The sequence below is a fragment of the Dipodomys spectabilis genome, unplaced genomic scaffold, assembly GCF_019054845.1.
Source record: "Dipodomys spectabilis isolate Male_0828 unplaced genomic scaffold, ASM1905484v1 ptg000069l, whole genome shotgun sequence".
In the NCBI taxonomy this organism is placed as follows: Eukaryota; Metazoa; Chordata; class Mammalia; order Rodentia; family Heteromyidae; genus Dipodomys; species Dipodomys spectabilis.
Window position 1 is genome coordinate 8679469 of NW_024870746.1, and position 13440 is coordinate 8692908.

Consider the following 13440-nt stretch of genomic DNA (forward strand, 5'->3'; position numbering starts at 1 on the left):
GTGTGTATGGAACCTTCTACTTATCTAAACTGCATAGTGAATTCAATCGTGCAAAAGATGCACCGACAAGGTCAGACTTCCCTGAGATGCCTATGAACCGTTCCAGTCTGAAAAGCCAACCATCTTCTAGGTGAGCGAATAAGGAAGTAAGCGAGGTTCGTTGGGTCTGGGAGAGGACGACGGGTGTGAGTGTGTGTTGGTTTTGGGGCACAGCCGCGCTTTCAGCGGGGCAGGGGTGGGGGGGGAGGCCCGGGGCGGGCGGGACGGGGGCGGTCCGAGTCAGGCCTGAGCAGCCCGGGCCGGCGGGGCGGGGCGGGGCGGCCGGGGGGCGTGGCGGCCGGCGTGGACCGCGGGACCCCACCCGCCCGCCCGGAGCTCCGCACTCCGCCGCTCCCAGCCGCCGCCGCCGCAGCCGTCCGGACCTCGCTCTACTCCAACTTGGTAAGCCTCGCTTTTAACTCGCTCTCTTCCTCTTCAATGCAAAGGAACAGGGGGTGGGAGGGTGGGGAGCGATCTAGCCGCGCCCCCGGCTTTATCTTCGATGTGAGTGCAGACGTGGCAGAAGACAGATCAGGAACGTCTAATTGCGGGAGGTAATTAGACGGCCGGGGTTGGAAGGGCGAGCCCTGAAATCACAGCAGTAGAACGAGCCTCGGGGGTGGTAACCCGAGGTCCTCGCGGTCTGCCCTGCGAAGGGGAGGCCTGAGGCCGGGGCAGGGCGGGCGGGCGGGGCCGGCCCGAGCGGGGCGCCCCGGCCGGGTGGGGCCCGACGGACTCCCCGCCTGGGCCCGGGAGAGGAGCGAGCGGCGGGGACCTCGTTGACCGCCCCCCCCCTTCTGAGCCACCGCCCCTCTACCCTCACCCCCCCCCCGACCCCCGACCCAGGGCCTAGGAAGCCGGGGGGGGGGGGGAGGTCGGGAGTTGGATTATGGGAGGCGGCCAAGAGGTATTTCTGGAAAGTGGAAAGGGAACTTGGGAGAACTTAAAGTTCTGGGGGAAAACCGAAGTTTTGGTGAGCAACCGGCAAAAGGCCAGGCCGGAAAGGAAAGCCTAGCCTGCGCCTCCTCCAGCAAGTATGTGGGAGGGGCGCGCCCAGCCCAGTCCTCCCCCCCTGGGCCCCCCCTCCTGCCCCCCCTTCCTTTTATTCCTTCTTTTTCGCCTCCCACCCCACCCTTTCGCTTCCCTGCTCCTGCCACTCCCCATGTTGAACTCTTTCCTGTTAATTCGCCCCTAGATCTACCTCAGAGAAAGGCGGGGCCGGGAGGGAGGGATCAGCACGCTTGGACCCTTTTGCCAGATGAGGTTTCTGTACAGTCCAAAAGCTAAGAATGCACTTTACATACTCTAATGGCTGAAGAATGATACTTCGTGGCAGATGAAACTTTCATGAAAGTCAAACCATACATAGAGTTTTACAGGCACAGCCACACCCATTGGCCTACGCATGATCTGCTCTTTCTTGCTGCCTGGCTACAGCAGATTGACAGAGACCATATGAACCACAAAGGTCTGAAATATTTACAGCTGTCCTTTTTAAAAAAAATATAAAACACTTGCCAATTCCTGCTTTAATGTGTTCATCTATATCCCCTCCTTCTTACCCTCTTCTATCCAAGCAAAATGGAAATCTCTGTCGTGTCTTGTGGTGGGAATGGTGAGCAGGCAGCCCTAGCACCAGTCTATGGTGAAGACATGGAATGACTGAGGCTGATGGAGGAGACTATGAATTCCTGGGGAAAGGAAAGTGCTAGTTAAGGATAGGAACTGTCAATAGATGGGCTTTCTTTTTGTAGCTTAATTTTCATGTATATACTGTGTGTATATATACCTATATATGTCTATAGAGAGTTGTAAGTATATATTGCTTTGCTCAGATGTTGGTGTGTGCTTGCACTTTTTCAGATTCTTTCATGGTATTAGTTTATCATATTGTTTCATTCCTACCATGTAAAACTCCAAGGGTGCAATGAGATGTGGCAAACTCTGGCCCCCTTTTCTTCTGCCACTGGTCCACCATGGGCAAAACCTCCCAATCTCTGGGCCTCCTCAGAAACTGGCTCCAGAGTTCCCTTAAGCTCTACAAATTACACAGTTTCATTTCATTAATTTGATCGTTGTCTTTCTTTTGCTTTGGAGAATGGCCTTCAAGGCCAGAAATTTAAATTTTCTCCTTGTGTCTTAACAGCAACCATTTTCAAGAGAAAAAGAAATAAAAATGATTTAGGTTATAGTCAATATTAATGTTGAAAGTCAAAAACCATATAGCAAAATGGCACCTTTAAAAATCAAGTCTATCTGGTTTGGGGGGGGGGGGAATGGGGTAGGGGAAGAGGCTGTAGGTATAAGAAAAAGGTCACAAAGCTGGAACTAGCCTGGAACCTTCTCCCCAGTCTGGTGTACTCCCCACAGCCAGCCTTCCTCCCTTCATCTGACATACTATTAAGACAGTGAGATTTTAGTTCTGATAAGAAGGGCATGTTGTGCAAACACATTGGTTTCTAGGCTGTGGTGTTTTGTTGTTTTTTCTCCCAGTCCTGCCTACCAACACTTTTTGTTTGCTTAAGTAAAAATTCCCTTTGGGGGAAAAAAAATGCTCCAATCTTGTGACTGTTAGAAAGTGATCCACTCCAGAAGGCACAAGGGCTCTAAATGCTCCAGGATACAATGAGTAGATGAAGCTTAGTAGGCTGATAAATTGCTTATAAAGGCCACTGTGTAGCGGAGGGCACAGGGCAGTTCTTAGCACGTGTAAACCTCCCGAATGAGGATCCAGGAAGTATATCCTAAGGAGAAATTAAAGCCTAAATGCTAGGTTGCCTATGTCTTCATCCAAACATCATTGTTAATGTCAAAAGATAAAACTTCTAGAGGAAGGGTGTGGCCCAGCAGGTTCCCAGAAATCCTGCATTTGCTGCTCTTGTCCACCAGAGGGGGCGCAATGGTTCCTCACTTCCCAATGGCTCCTCACTTCCGCCCTGGGTCCTGTCTGGCAGGACCCCCTCCACCCCCCCCCCCCCCCACACACACACACACACACTCTGCCCAGTAGAATTTTCTTAAGGAATTTGCTAGGAGAAAAGCAGCCCATGGGAAGGTGGCTCAGTGGTAGAGTGCTTGTCTTGCATGCATGAGAACCTGAGTTTGATTCCTCAGCACCACATAAGTAGAAAAAGCAGGAAATGGTGCTGTGACTCTAGTGGTAGGGCGCTAGCCTTGAGCTGAAGAGCTGAGGGACAGCGCCCAGGCCCAGGCCCCACGACCAGACCCAAAAAAAAAAAAAAAAAAAATCAGCCCAGCACAAGATCTGAAACTACTTCACAATTCTGTTGCAACCGTACCTGTGGCTCTGCCACCCACAAGTGGGAATCCAGGGGCATTTGGAAGTGGAAAGAGCAAAGGCCTGGAGGCCCAGATTCTAGAGGTAGCTCTACCATGCTACATCTCTCCTCATGCTCCACTTTCTGCATGTGTAAAATGAATGATTCTTAAGCCTCAAACATGCAGCATACTTTCATTCTTTCTGTTCTTTTGCAATAAGGTCTCACTAGGAAACCCAGACTCCCTATGTATCCCAAGCTGGAGTGGAGGAATTTGAGATCCTCCTGTCTCAGCCGCCTGAGTGCTGGGATCATAGGCATATGCAACCATGGTTGGCTGAAATCTGCTTTGAATGTCTAAAATGTTCTCATCTTCCATCCCATAAACAATTACAGCTGTGCTTCTAGTTTTATTCTAGAAAGAATATGAATATCAGTTTAGTATTATTTTCAAAAGAACTGGCATTTTCATGCATCACAGAATATCCTACACATTCATAGAAAGTTGGAGACAAATTAATCTCCAGCTAATGCTTGGTATGTATGTAGATGTGTGGATATGTATAGCTACATTTATATTTACCCGCACGTTCTAAAAGCATCAGTAATCATTACCCTCATCCAGGCAATCTATTGCTTTCAAGCACTCAGTGCTGTCTATGTGCCCTCACTTCATTTTACCGTGGCAGTCTTGGACCCATTAACACCCTGAAAAATGACCCAGTCTCTTATGAATGCTCCAACTCAAAAGGCATGCCCTCCAGCATTTAGCCCTTGTTATCCTTCCCTTGTCTGAACCCTGCACTGTTTTTCTTCAAAGGAAAAAAAAATGTCTCAACCTACAGAGACTGAGAGATGCATCGAGTCCCTGATTGCTGTTTTCCAGAAGTATGCTGGAAAGGATGGGAAGAACTCAACTCTGTCCAGGACGGAGTTCCTAACGTTCATGCATTCAGAACTGGCTTCCTTCACAAAGGTACTAGTCCCAGCCTTGACAGTCCACTATCCCCCATATGAAACATGGCCAGGAATAAAGGGTCAGCAGCTTAATTCCCACACTTCTGCCTCCTCATTCACTCCAAACCAGGTGATCCGTATAGCAGCCCAGGCAAAGCCCCAGGAGCCTCAGAGGTGCTCTGAATGACTATTAAAGAACTTTGTCTTAGAGCAAGGCACTGGTGGCTCATGCCTGTAATCCTCACTACTCAGCAGGCTGAGATCTGAGTGATTTAAAGCCAGCCTGGGCAGGAAAGTCCATGAGACTCTTATCTCCAATTAACCACCAGAAAACTGGAAGTGGCTCAAGTGGTAGAGCGCTAGCCTTGAGCTGTAGAGCTCAGGGACTGCGCCCAGGCCCAGAGTTCAAGCCCCACCACCAACCTCTCCCCCCAAAAAAAACTTAGAAATACCGTATGGTTTAAAGATCACAGTGTGTAAATTGCATGAAATGGGGAATGGTCAATCATGTTTCTATGAACTAAGAGTCTGTTTCTGTGTGTAAAAAAAATGGGAATATTGGTATCTCCCTTCTTTATACTTTATACTCCATATGGCAGCATACTGGAAAACAGTTTAGAAAAATGTGACATAAGCATTCTCATTATTATCTTTGCAGAACCAGAAGGACCCTGGCGTCCTTGACCGCATGATGAAGAAGCTGGACCTCAACTCTGATGGTCAGCTAGATTTCCAAGAATTTCTTAATCTTATTGGTGGCTTAGCCATAGCTTGCCATGACAGCTTCCTCAGTTCCCATCCTCAGAAGCGTATCTGAGCCTCCATGCGCCTGGCCTCAAACCTTGGTCTTCCCCTCCAGCCATTCATTTGTCATCTCCCTCTCCCAATCCACATTTACCCTGAGCCTCATACACCTGCCACACGGTGCAGCCCACTCCTGGTGGCAGTAATAAAATAATACTTTTAAACATACACACTGGAGAGTAAGTAAATTTGTGCAAGGAAGGGTGGAATATAGGAGGGATGTAAATTAGATCAAAGGAAGCCATTACCAGAAGTAGCCAAGTAAACAGTAAAAATGACGCTTGGTTGTGTGCATAATCATGACTAAGTAAGAGTTAAGCTGGGCCCAGTGGCTCACACCTGTAATCCTCGATACTCAGGAAGCTGAGATCGGAGGATCAAAGATGGAAGTCAACCCAGGCAGGAAAGTCCATGAGAATCTTATCTCCAATTAATCACTAAAAAGGTGGATATGGAGCTGTGGCCCAAGTGGTAGAGCTCTATCTAGCCTTTTCCATAAAAGCTCAGGGACAGTACCCAGGCTCTGAGTTCAAGCCCCAGGACTGGTACCAAAAAAAAAAAAAAAAGAAGGAAGGCGAGAAGGAAGATAGGAAGGAAAGAAGGAAGTTAGTTTCCATTCTCTCATTTCCTGTCCTATGAAAAACATCCTACATTCTGCCTTTACAAAACTGATAGTTCTACATAACTCATAACTCATCTAAATAGAAGTAGAATCAGTGTTTTTCCTTTTGTTACATATTTCACTTAGCATAGTCCTGGATGAGTGAACATGTTATAGTGTGCAACAGGATTTCCTTTTTTTTTTTTTTTTTTTTTGCCGGTCATTGGGGCCTGAACTCTGGGCTTGGGCGCTGTCCCTCAGCTCTTCAGCTCAAGGCTAGCGCTTTACCCCTTGAGCCATAGCACCACTTCTGGCTTTTTCTGTTTATGTGGTGCTGAGGAATTGAACCCAGGGCCTCATGCATACAAGGCAACCTCTCTACCACTGAGCCACCTTCCCAGCCCCGGATTTCCTTTTTAAAGTAGAATGATATTCCATTACATCTAAGTCCATTTGTATAGATATTTTAAAAATACCCTAGACTGAGCAATTTACAATGATCAGCAGTTTCTTTCTTGCTGTTGTAGAGGCTAGGAAGTCCAGGATCAAAGTGCCAGCAGGTTCAGTGCCTAGAAAGGAACCTGTCATCTTTTCCCAAGATGGTCCCTAGAATTCTTGCATTCTCTGAAGCTGAGGTGTATTGTTTCTCAGATGGTAGGGAACAGAAGAAGGGAAATCACCTACAGACTTTTTTAGAGTGGCATTAACTCATAAAGGCAAAATCCTCATGACCTGAATACCTCCCATTAGGCCCAAGCTCCCAACACTGTTACACTGGTATTCATTTTAACCTATGGATTTTGGAACACATGGTATGCAGCTACCACATTGTATGCATTCATCTGACATTCTTGAACATTTGGATGGCCTCCACTTTTTAGTTATTATGAATTACAACACTGGGGCTGGGAAGGTGGCTCAATGGTAGAGCGCTTGTCCACAGCACCACATAAGCAGAAAGAAAAAAGCCAGAAAGTGGCTCTGTGGCTCAAGTGGTAGAGTGCTAGCCTTGAGCTGAAGAGCTGAGGGACAGCGCCAGGCCCAGAGTTCAGGCCCCACGACCAGACCCAAAAATAAAAAAAATTTGCTCAATCCCTGTTTTCAGTTTCTTCAAGAGTATAACCCAAAAGTGGAATTGCTAAACCACACACAATTCTGTTTTCAAGTTTTGAAGAAGGCATATTGTTTTTCACAGGGCCTATACCATTTTACATTACCAGCAGTGCATCAGGCTCCAATTCCTCCCATCCTTGACACTACTTGTATTTTTTTGGGGGGGGGAGGGTCCCGTCATGGGTCCTGAACTCTGGGCCTGGGCGCTGTCCCTCATCTCTTCAGCTCAAGGCTAGCACTCTACCACTTGAGCCACAGAGCCACTTCTGGCTTTTTTCTTTTTGCTTATGTGGTGCTGAGGAATCGAACCCAGGGCCTCAGGCATGCAAGGCAAGTGCTCTACCACTGAGCCACCTTCCCAGCCCCACTACTTGTATTTTTAAAAGCACTGGTGGCTCACGCCTGTTAATAGCTACTCAGGAAGCTAAGTCTCAAAGACTCTTATCTACAATTAACCATCAAAGATAGAAAAGTGGAGATGTGGTTCAAGTGGTTTGAGCAAAAAATGCTCAGGGACAGTTCAAGCCCCAAGACAGGCAAAACAAAACAAAAGCACAAGTCATCTTAATGGAGGCAGGGATAGCTCATTGTGGTTTTGATTTGCATGTTCCTGATGGTTAAAGCTCTTAAGGATCATTTCTTGTATTTATTGGTCACTTGTATAGTTTCTTAGGAAAAACTATAGATTCAAGACTTTATCCATTGTTTTTCAAGTGTTGAGTATGCACCCCAGGACCCAGACACATTAGGTAATAGATTTACCACTAAGTTAAATCTCCAGCCCCACATTACCCAATTGTTTATTTATTTATTTATTTATGTCGGTCGTGGGGCCTGAACTCTGGGCCTGGGCGCTGTCCCTCAGGTCTTCAGCTCAATGCTAGTGTTCTACCACTTGAGCCACAACACCACTTCCGGCCTTTTCTGCTAATGTGGTGCTGAGGAATCAAACCCAGGACCTCATGCATGCGAGGCAAGCACCCTACCATTGAGCCAATTTCCCAGCCCCCATATATTACCCAATTTTTATTCAGCTTTTGTCTCTGTTGTTTATTGAACTATAAGAGTTTTTTATACACCCAAGGTTTTAAGCCTTTATCACAGATATGACTTGTAACTATTTTGTCCATTTTATGGGTTACTTTTTCAATTATTTATATTATCATTTGAAACATAAAAGCTTTTAACTTTGATGAAGACCAGTTTATTTTTTCTTTAATCACCTGTGCTTTTGGTGTGACATCCAAGAAATAATTGCTAATCCAATATGTGATTTTTTTAAGAACAAGTCAAACAAAGATTTATCCTTTTGATGAAGATCTAGGCAATAATGGTATGATTTCTGTCAACATTGAGGATGGAACAGAGTCAGAAAGCCCTTTTCCTACTACAGATAATACTGCATAAAATAGACCCCCCCCCAAATGAAAACACTTTATCAGGTAAAAGGAGCTAAAATAAAATAATAAACTTGACTGGGCACTGATGGCTCACGCCTACTCAGGATGCTGAGATCTGAGGATTGTGGTTCAAAGTCAGCCCAGGCAGGAAAGACAGTGAGACTCTTACCTCCAACTAATCACAGAAAAAGCCAGAAGTGACACAGTGCTTCAAGTGGTATAGTGCTAGCCTTGAGCAAAAGGAGCCTAGGGATAGAACCGAGGCCCAGAGTTCAAACACCAGGACAGAAAAAAAAAGCCACAATGCTCCAGCACTGGGCCATAGCTTGTAAGAAGATCTCTGCTAAAGGATTTCCCTGTCAGTGATGGAACCTGGAAAACTCAGTCCACCATCTAGAAACAGGACTCAAAATTAGTCCTGGGAGGGAGAAAGAAATATCTACTGATCCCTACCAAATCCCCAGACCAAGAAATCCACTAAGAACACCTTTAGAGCAGTAAGTAGCATAATGCAAAACAATGCAAAACAACCTCATGAAGATGCCTCCTGCCAGTTAGAGAATTTCCACAGGTGAGAAGACCCACTGAAGGAGGCTCAGAGACCAACATTACCCAGCATAAGGGATGAAGTATACCTACAACGAACCACAGACTTCACATACCCTTAAGAAAGAAAAAGATTTTTTTTTTTAAAAAGGAAGAAAAAGATTAGAAAAGACTTACCATGAATATAACTAAAAGTCCAAATAAGAAATCTAATGCATAAAATAAAAGCAAATATATATACATGAAAAAAAAAAAAAACGAAGAGATTCTATTGATAAAATAATCATGAAAATTATAAAGGATCCTGAAGCTGGCTATTCTACCCCCAGTTATCACTAGCCCCGTTCCAGGGATAAAGGGAAGAAGCCGGTCCAGCTCCACTGCACCCCAGGAAGACCTGGGTGACTCACCATACCCATTTCACAATGACCCTATTATATGTCCGGGAAGCTGGTGAGAGATGTAATGGGAATTCAGGCAGAGATGGGAGGGCCACACCTGCCATAAATTCTGCTTTGTTTTTGGTCTCTAATCTCCTAAATCTCTCTGTGTCACCACTAAAAGCATTCCTGGATGACAGCAATCAAGGAAGAAGACTAGGAGGGAAGGCAAGTCTGCACTGGCAAGTAACTGCCTTCTGAGCAGCCTGTGCGGCTAGGTGGGTGGGGCAGAGACAACACTGCCTCCTTTGCCCCACCTCCTTGGCTGAGCAAACAACCAAAGCTGAGAGAAATGCTTCCATCCCTGATACACTCCCGACCTTCCACACCATCTGTAGGAATGAAAACAAAGTTAGGTACTCAAACATCTTGCAAGTCCAGTCCATAAGCCGGTTAAGTTCTAGCAGAGGAAAGAAATGTGGAAAGTTGAGAAAGGTGTAAATGAATAGTAACTAAGCAGCAGAGGTTGCTTCCTCAATGCCAGCTCACCCTCCTCATTTCCTCACTACTACACTAAGCTGAGCTGGTCTGCTTTCTGCTCCCTAGAGCCAAAATCACTTACCCCAGGGTAAAACCAGTCATCATTCTATCATCAGCCTTCATCTTCAAGGAAACTCAACGGCCCTGCAACTCCCTGACATTATCTATTCTTCCCAGGATACCCACACTTGCATAGTGTATTCCTTGTGTCTGAGAAAACATTGGATTCTGGTCCCAGCCTGCCACCCATGGAGTATGTGATCAAAGGCAAATTCTGAATCTCTTCTTCCTTTCCTGGAAAATTGAAGATAAGCTTGATACAAATGATTGATTGTTTTTTTTTTACTGCTGATCACTTTTCTTCTTTTTAATCATAGAAAATAGCTACAGAACAGTATAATCTGGCTCATGGGTATTCAGTGTTGTACTTTTACTTTTAGTGTGAGCCACCATGTTTATTTTTATACAGGGTAAAAAGACAGTGATCTATTTTCCCTCTTCTACATGTGGATATCCCATTTTACCAGCACCGCTTACTAAAAAAATCTCCCCTCTACCCCCCCCCATACACACACCCGAAGGTATACATCATCAAGAAAATAAATGACCACAAATGCCAGCAAGGATGAGTGGTAGGGTTGGGTGGAAGAACAGAACACACACACTATTATTCAGTGCTGGTGGTAGGATGTAAATTAATCCAGCCACTATGGAAATCAGTAGGCATTTTCCTCAAAAACTTAAAAATTGAACTGTAATATGATCCAACTATATCACTTCTGGGTATATGCTCAAAAGAATCAAAGTCGCTTACTATAGAGCTACCTTCTCACCCACACAGCCTACAGGCATGTTTGCATCCATTCACTTTTCCCTTCCCTCGATGACTCTCTGAGCCAGAACCACTTAGCAACCTCTGTTGAAAGCTGGCTTCCACTACCACTGGTTTTTAGTTCCTGCCAGTCTCCACTAGGGGGACACAATACAACCAAGACAAACCTCCCCAGGAACCTGCAGGCCTGCAGGGAGACAAGCATACCCAACCAAAGGGGATGTCTCTACTCTGTGATAAGGGCCTGGAAATGCCCAGGGAAGCGAAGGGGCAGCACTCAACCCCAGGCCTGGGGAAGACAGAAAGCTTCCCAGTGGAAATGATGTCTGACCAGAGCCTTGAGGCTATCTAGTTCTAAAATGTGTTTTCAGCCAACATGTCTACCTCTACTTCCCTCTCCCCTCGGGTCATTGCCTTCCCTCACTGCCTGCCTCCTTGCCCACAGTATGAATTCCTCAAATACAAAGTATGTGTCACCCCTGTCTGTGCATTCCCACAGCACCCTGCCTAGCAGCTGCTCCATCTCCCCAGTCTAAAGCTCTCATCAACAGACAACTGGTTAAGCCTGGCAGCCACCTGGATCCCAGCCTGCCTAAGTGAGTGGTAGGAGCCAGGAGGTATCCCCAGAGAAGCTCTTCCCTGAAAAGCGACAACTGGGAGAACCAAAACCTACACATGATACTGGTTACCATGCCAGAAAGAGAGATGCAACTCACAATGAATCACAAAACCTTGCTGTTCCAACCTAGAAACCCCACTAGCACACAGAATGCTTTCCTTCCCAACCCAGTGGCTCTCCATTGTATCTGGCCCCAGGTGTCTGGGTTTGGAAAATTCCAGGTGGTTGGGCCTTCAGCCCTGCAGATTCCTTCTACAATTTCTCTCTAATTTGCACCTTCTGGTCCTCTCTCTTCACCATCATTCTGGTTCGGGGCTGCACCTCACCTGGCTATCTCTGTCTCTTCTGGGTCCTCCTTTTCTCTCATATCCACCCTGACATCGCCATGTCACTACGCTATTCCACGGCCTGGTTCTGCCCTTTGATTTTACCATTTTAACCAAAAGCATTAGACACCTAGCCCTACATCTCGCCTGAGCCCACTTCCTGCACATGCTGATCCTCCAAATGTACCCAGTACATTCTTCCCTTGACATCTCCTGCCCCAGATTGCCCTTCTCTCCACCCCCTTCCCACATGTGCTATAGACACCTGTGATATCTGACCCATCCTCCAAAACTCACTTCTAACCCTACACCCTCCATCAGGGTACTACTAAGGGCTCTTCTAAAAGGGAGCCTATGGGCTGGGAAGGTGGCTTCGTGGTAGAGTGCTTGCCTAGCATGCATGAAGCCCTGGGTTCAATTCCTCAATACCACATAAACAGAAAAGGCCAGAAGCGGTGCTGTGGCTCAAGTGGTAGGATGCTAGCCTTAAGCAAAAGAAGCTCAGGACAGTGCCTAGGCCCTGAGCTCAAGCCCCAGGACTGGCCAAAAAAGGCCGGGGGGTGAGGGTGCGGCGGTAGGGGAGCCTACAGTTCTGAGTTACTGCTATCCTTTGGTCTACCTCAAGCAATATTGACTACACATACTACCTCATGGTGGAGCTGTTTTGGAACATTCCTCATGTTCTTGACCAGATTTCTGTTATATTCCTAAGCACCTGTCATTGCTGCTGTTCTACCTAAAGACAAGTGATAACCGCCAGAGGGAGGGGCAGCTTCTGACCAGGCTAATCTGGGATGGCCAGAGGGAGGGGCAGCTTCGACCAGGCTAATCTGGGATGGCCAGAGGGAGGGGCAGCTTAGACCAGGCTAATCTGGGCTAATTCCTCTTTTTAGTAATACACTCATTGCTCAAAATCATGCATTGTTTTAATCTGCCTTTTTCTTTATTTGTTGTTTTCTCTGAGGTTTATGATTGCCATTACTTTTGCTTATTGAGAAAGGACACGCATGTCTTTATGTCTCGCTTCTTTCTTTTGGGGGGGGGGGGGGGGTCTGGTCGTAGGGCCTGAACTCTGGGCCTGAGCGCTGTCCCTCAGCTCTTCAGCTCAAGGCTAGCACTCTACCAGTTGAGCCACAGCGCCACTTCTGGCTTTTTTCTTTTTTCTTATGTGGTGCTGAGGAATCGAACCCAGGGCCTCAGGCATGCAAGGCAAGCGCTCTACCACTGAGCCAACTTCCCAGCCCCTCCCTTCTTCATCTGAAAACAGACTTAGCATCTAACTGACAGGGCTTTTATTTGGTTCAGAGAAAGTATACAGAAGGCATAATGAATTATTACTATAATAGTAACAGTAATCAATTTAAAATACCTATTTCAGCACTAGGTATTAAACCTAGTGTCTCAGGAATGCTATATATTGCTCTCACTCACTTCAGTCCCTATTCCCTGAAATACTTCCTGAGATGATCATAGAAATAAAACTCTGTGGACTTAAAATTATTGTTTTAACTATTGAAGTATATTTTGTATTTATATAGTATGACCAATAAAGAAGCTCAAAGATGCCCCACTGATTACCAGCAAGTACATCCTCCCATAATTATGCACTTCAGCTTTCAGAATATCTATGTTCAAAACTGTATACATTTACTTTAAAAATCCACCAATAAGGCAGACAGTGGTGGCTCACACTTGTAATCTTACCTACTCAGGAGACTGAGATCTGATGATTGCAGTTTGAAGCCAGCCCAGGCAAGAAAAACCTTAGATTCTTATCTCCAATTAACCACCAAAAAAAGAAGTAGAGCTGTTGCTCAGGTGGTAGAGCACTAGCCTTGAGAAAAACAAGTTCAGGAACATTCCTCAGACCCTGACTTCAATTTCCAGGACAGATGCACACACACACACAAACACACAAACAGACACACACACACACACACACACACACACACACACACACACATAATCAACCAATAAGCCAAATGCCAACAGCTCACACCTATAA

General features: G+C 46.1%; 1 protein-coding gene across 2 annotated transcripts; it reads left to right on the forward strand.

The window, feature by feature from the left end:
• Positions 1 to 364: 364 nt before the first annotated feature.
• On the forward strand, positions 365 to 5246 carry S100a11 (S100 calcium binding protein A11). Of its 2 annotated transcripts, none has more exons than XM_042681911.1 (3): positions 365 to 441; positions 4138 to 4293; positions 4933 to 5246. In XM_042681911.1, exons 2-3 carry the CDS (start codon positions 4147 to 4149, stop codon positions 5089 to 5091), a joined length of 306 nt encoding a protein of 101 aa, XP_042537845.1. In that variant the 5' UTR covers positions 365 to 441; positions 4138 to 4146; the 3' UTR covers positions 5092 to 5246. The 2 variants fall into 2 exon arrangements, with proteins under 2 accessions (XP_042537845.1, XP_042537846.1); XM_042681912.1 differs by having other exon boundaries at positions 393 to 442; positions 4141 to 4293.
• Positions 5247 to 13440: the final 8194 nt, after the last annotated feature.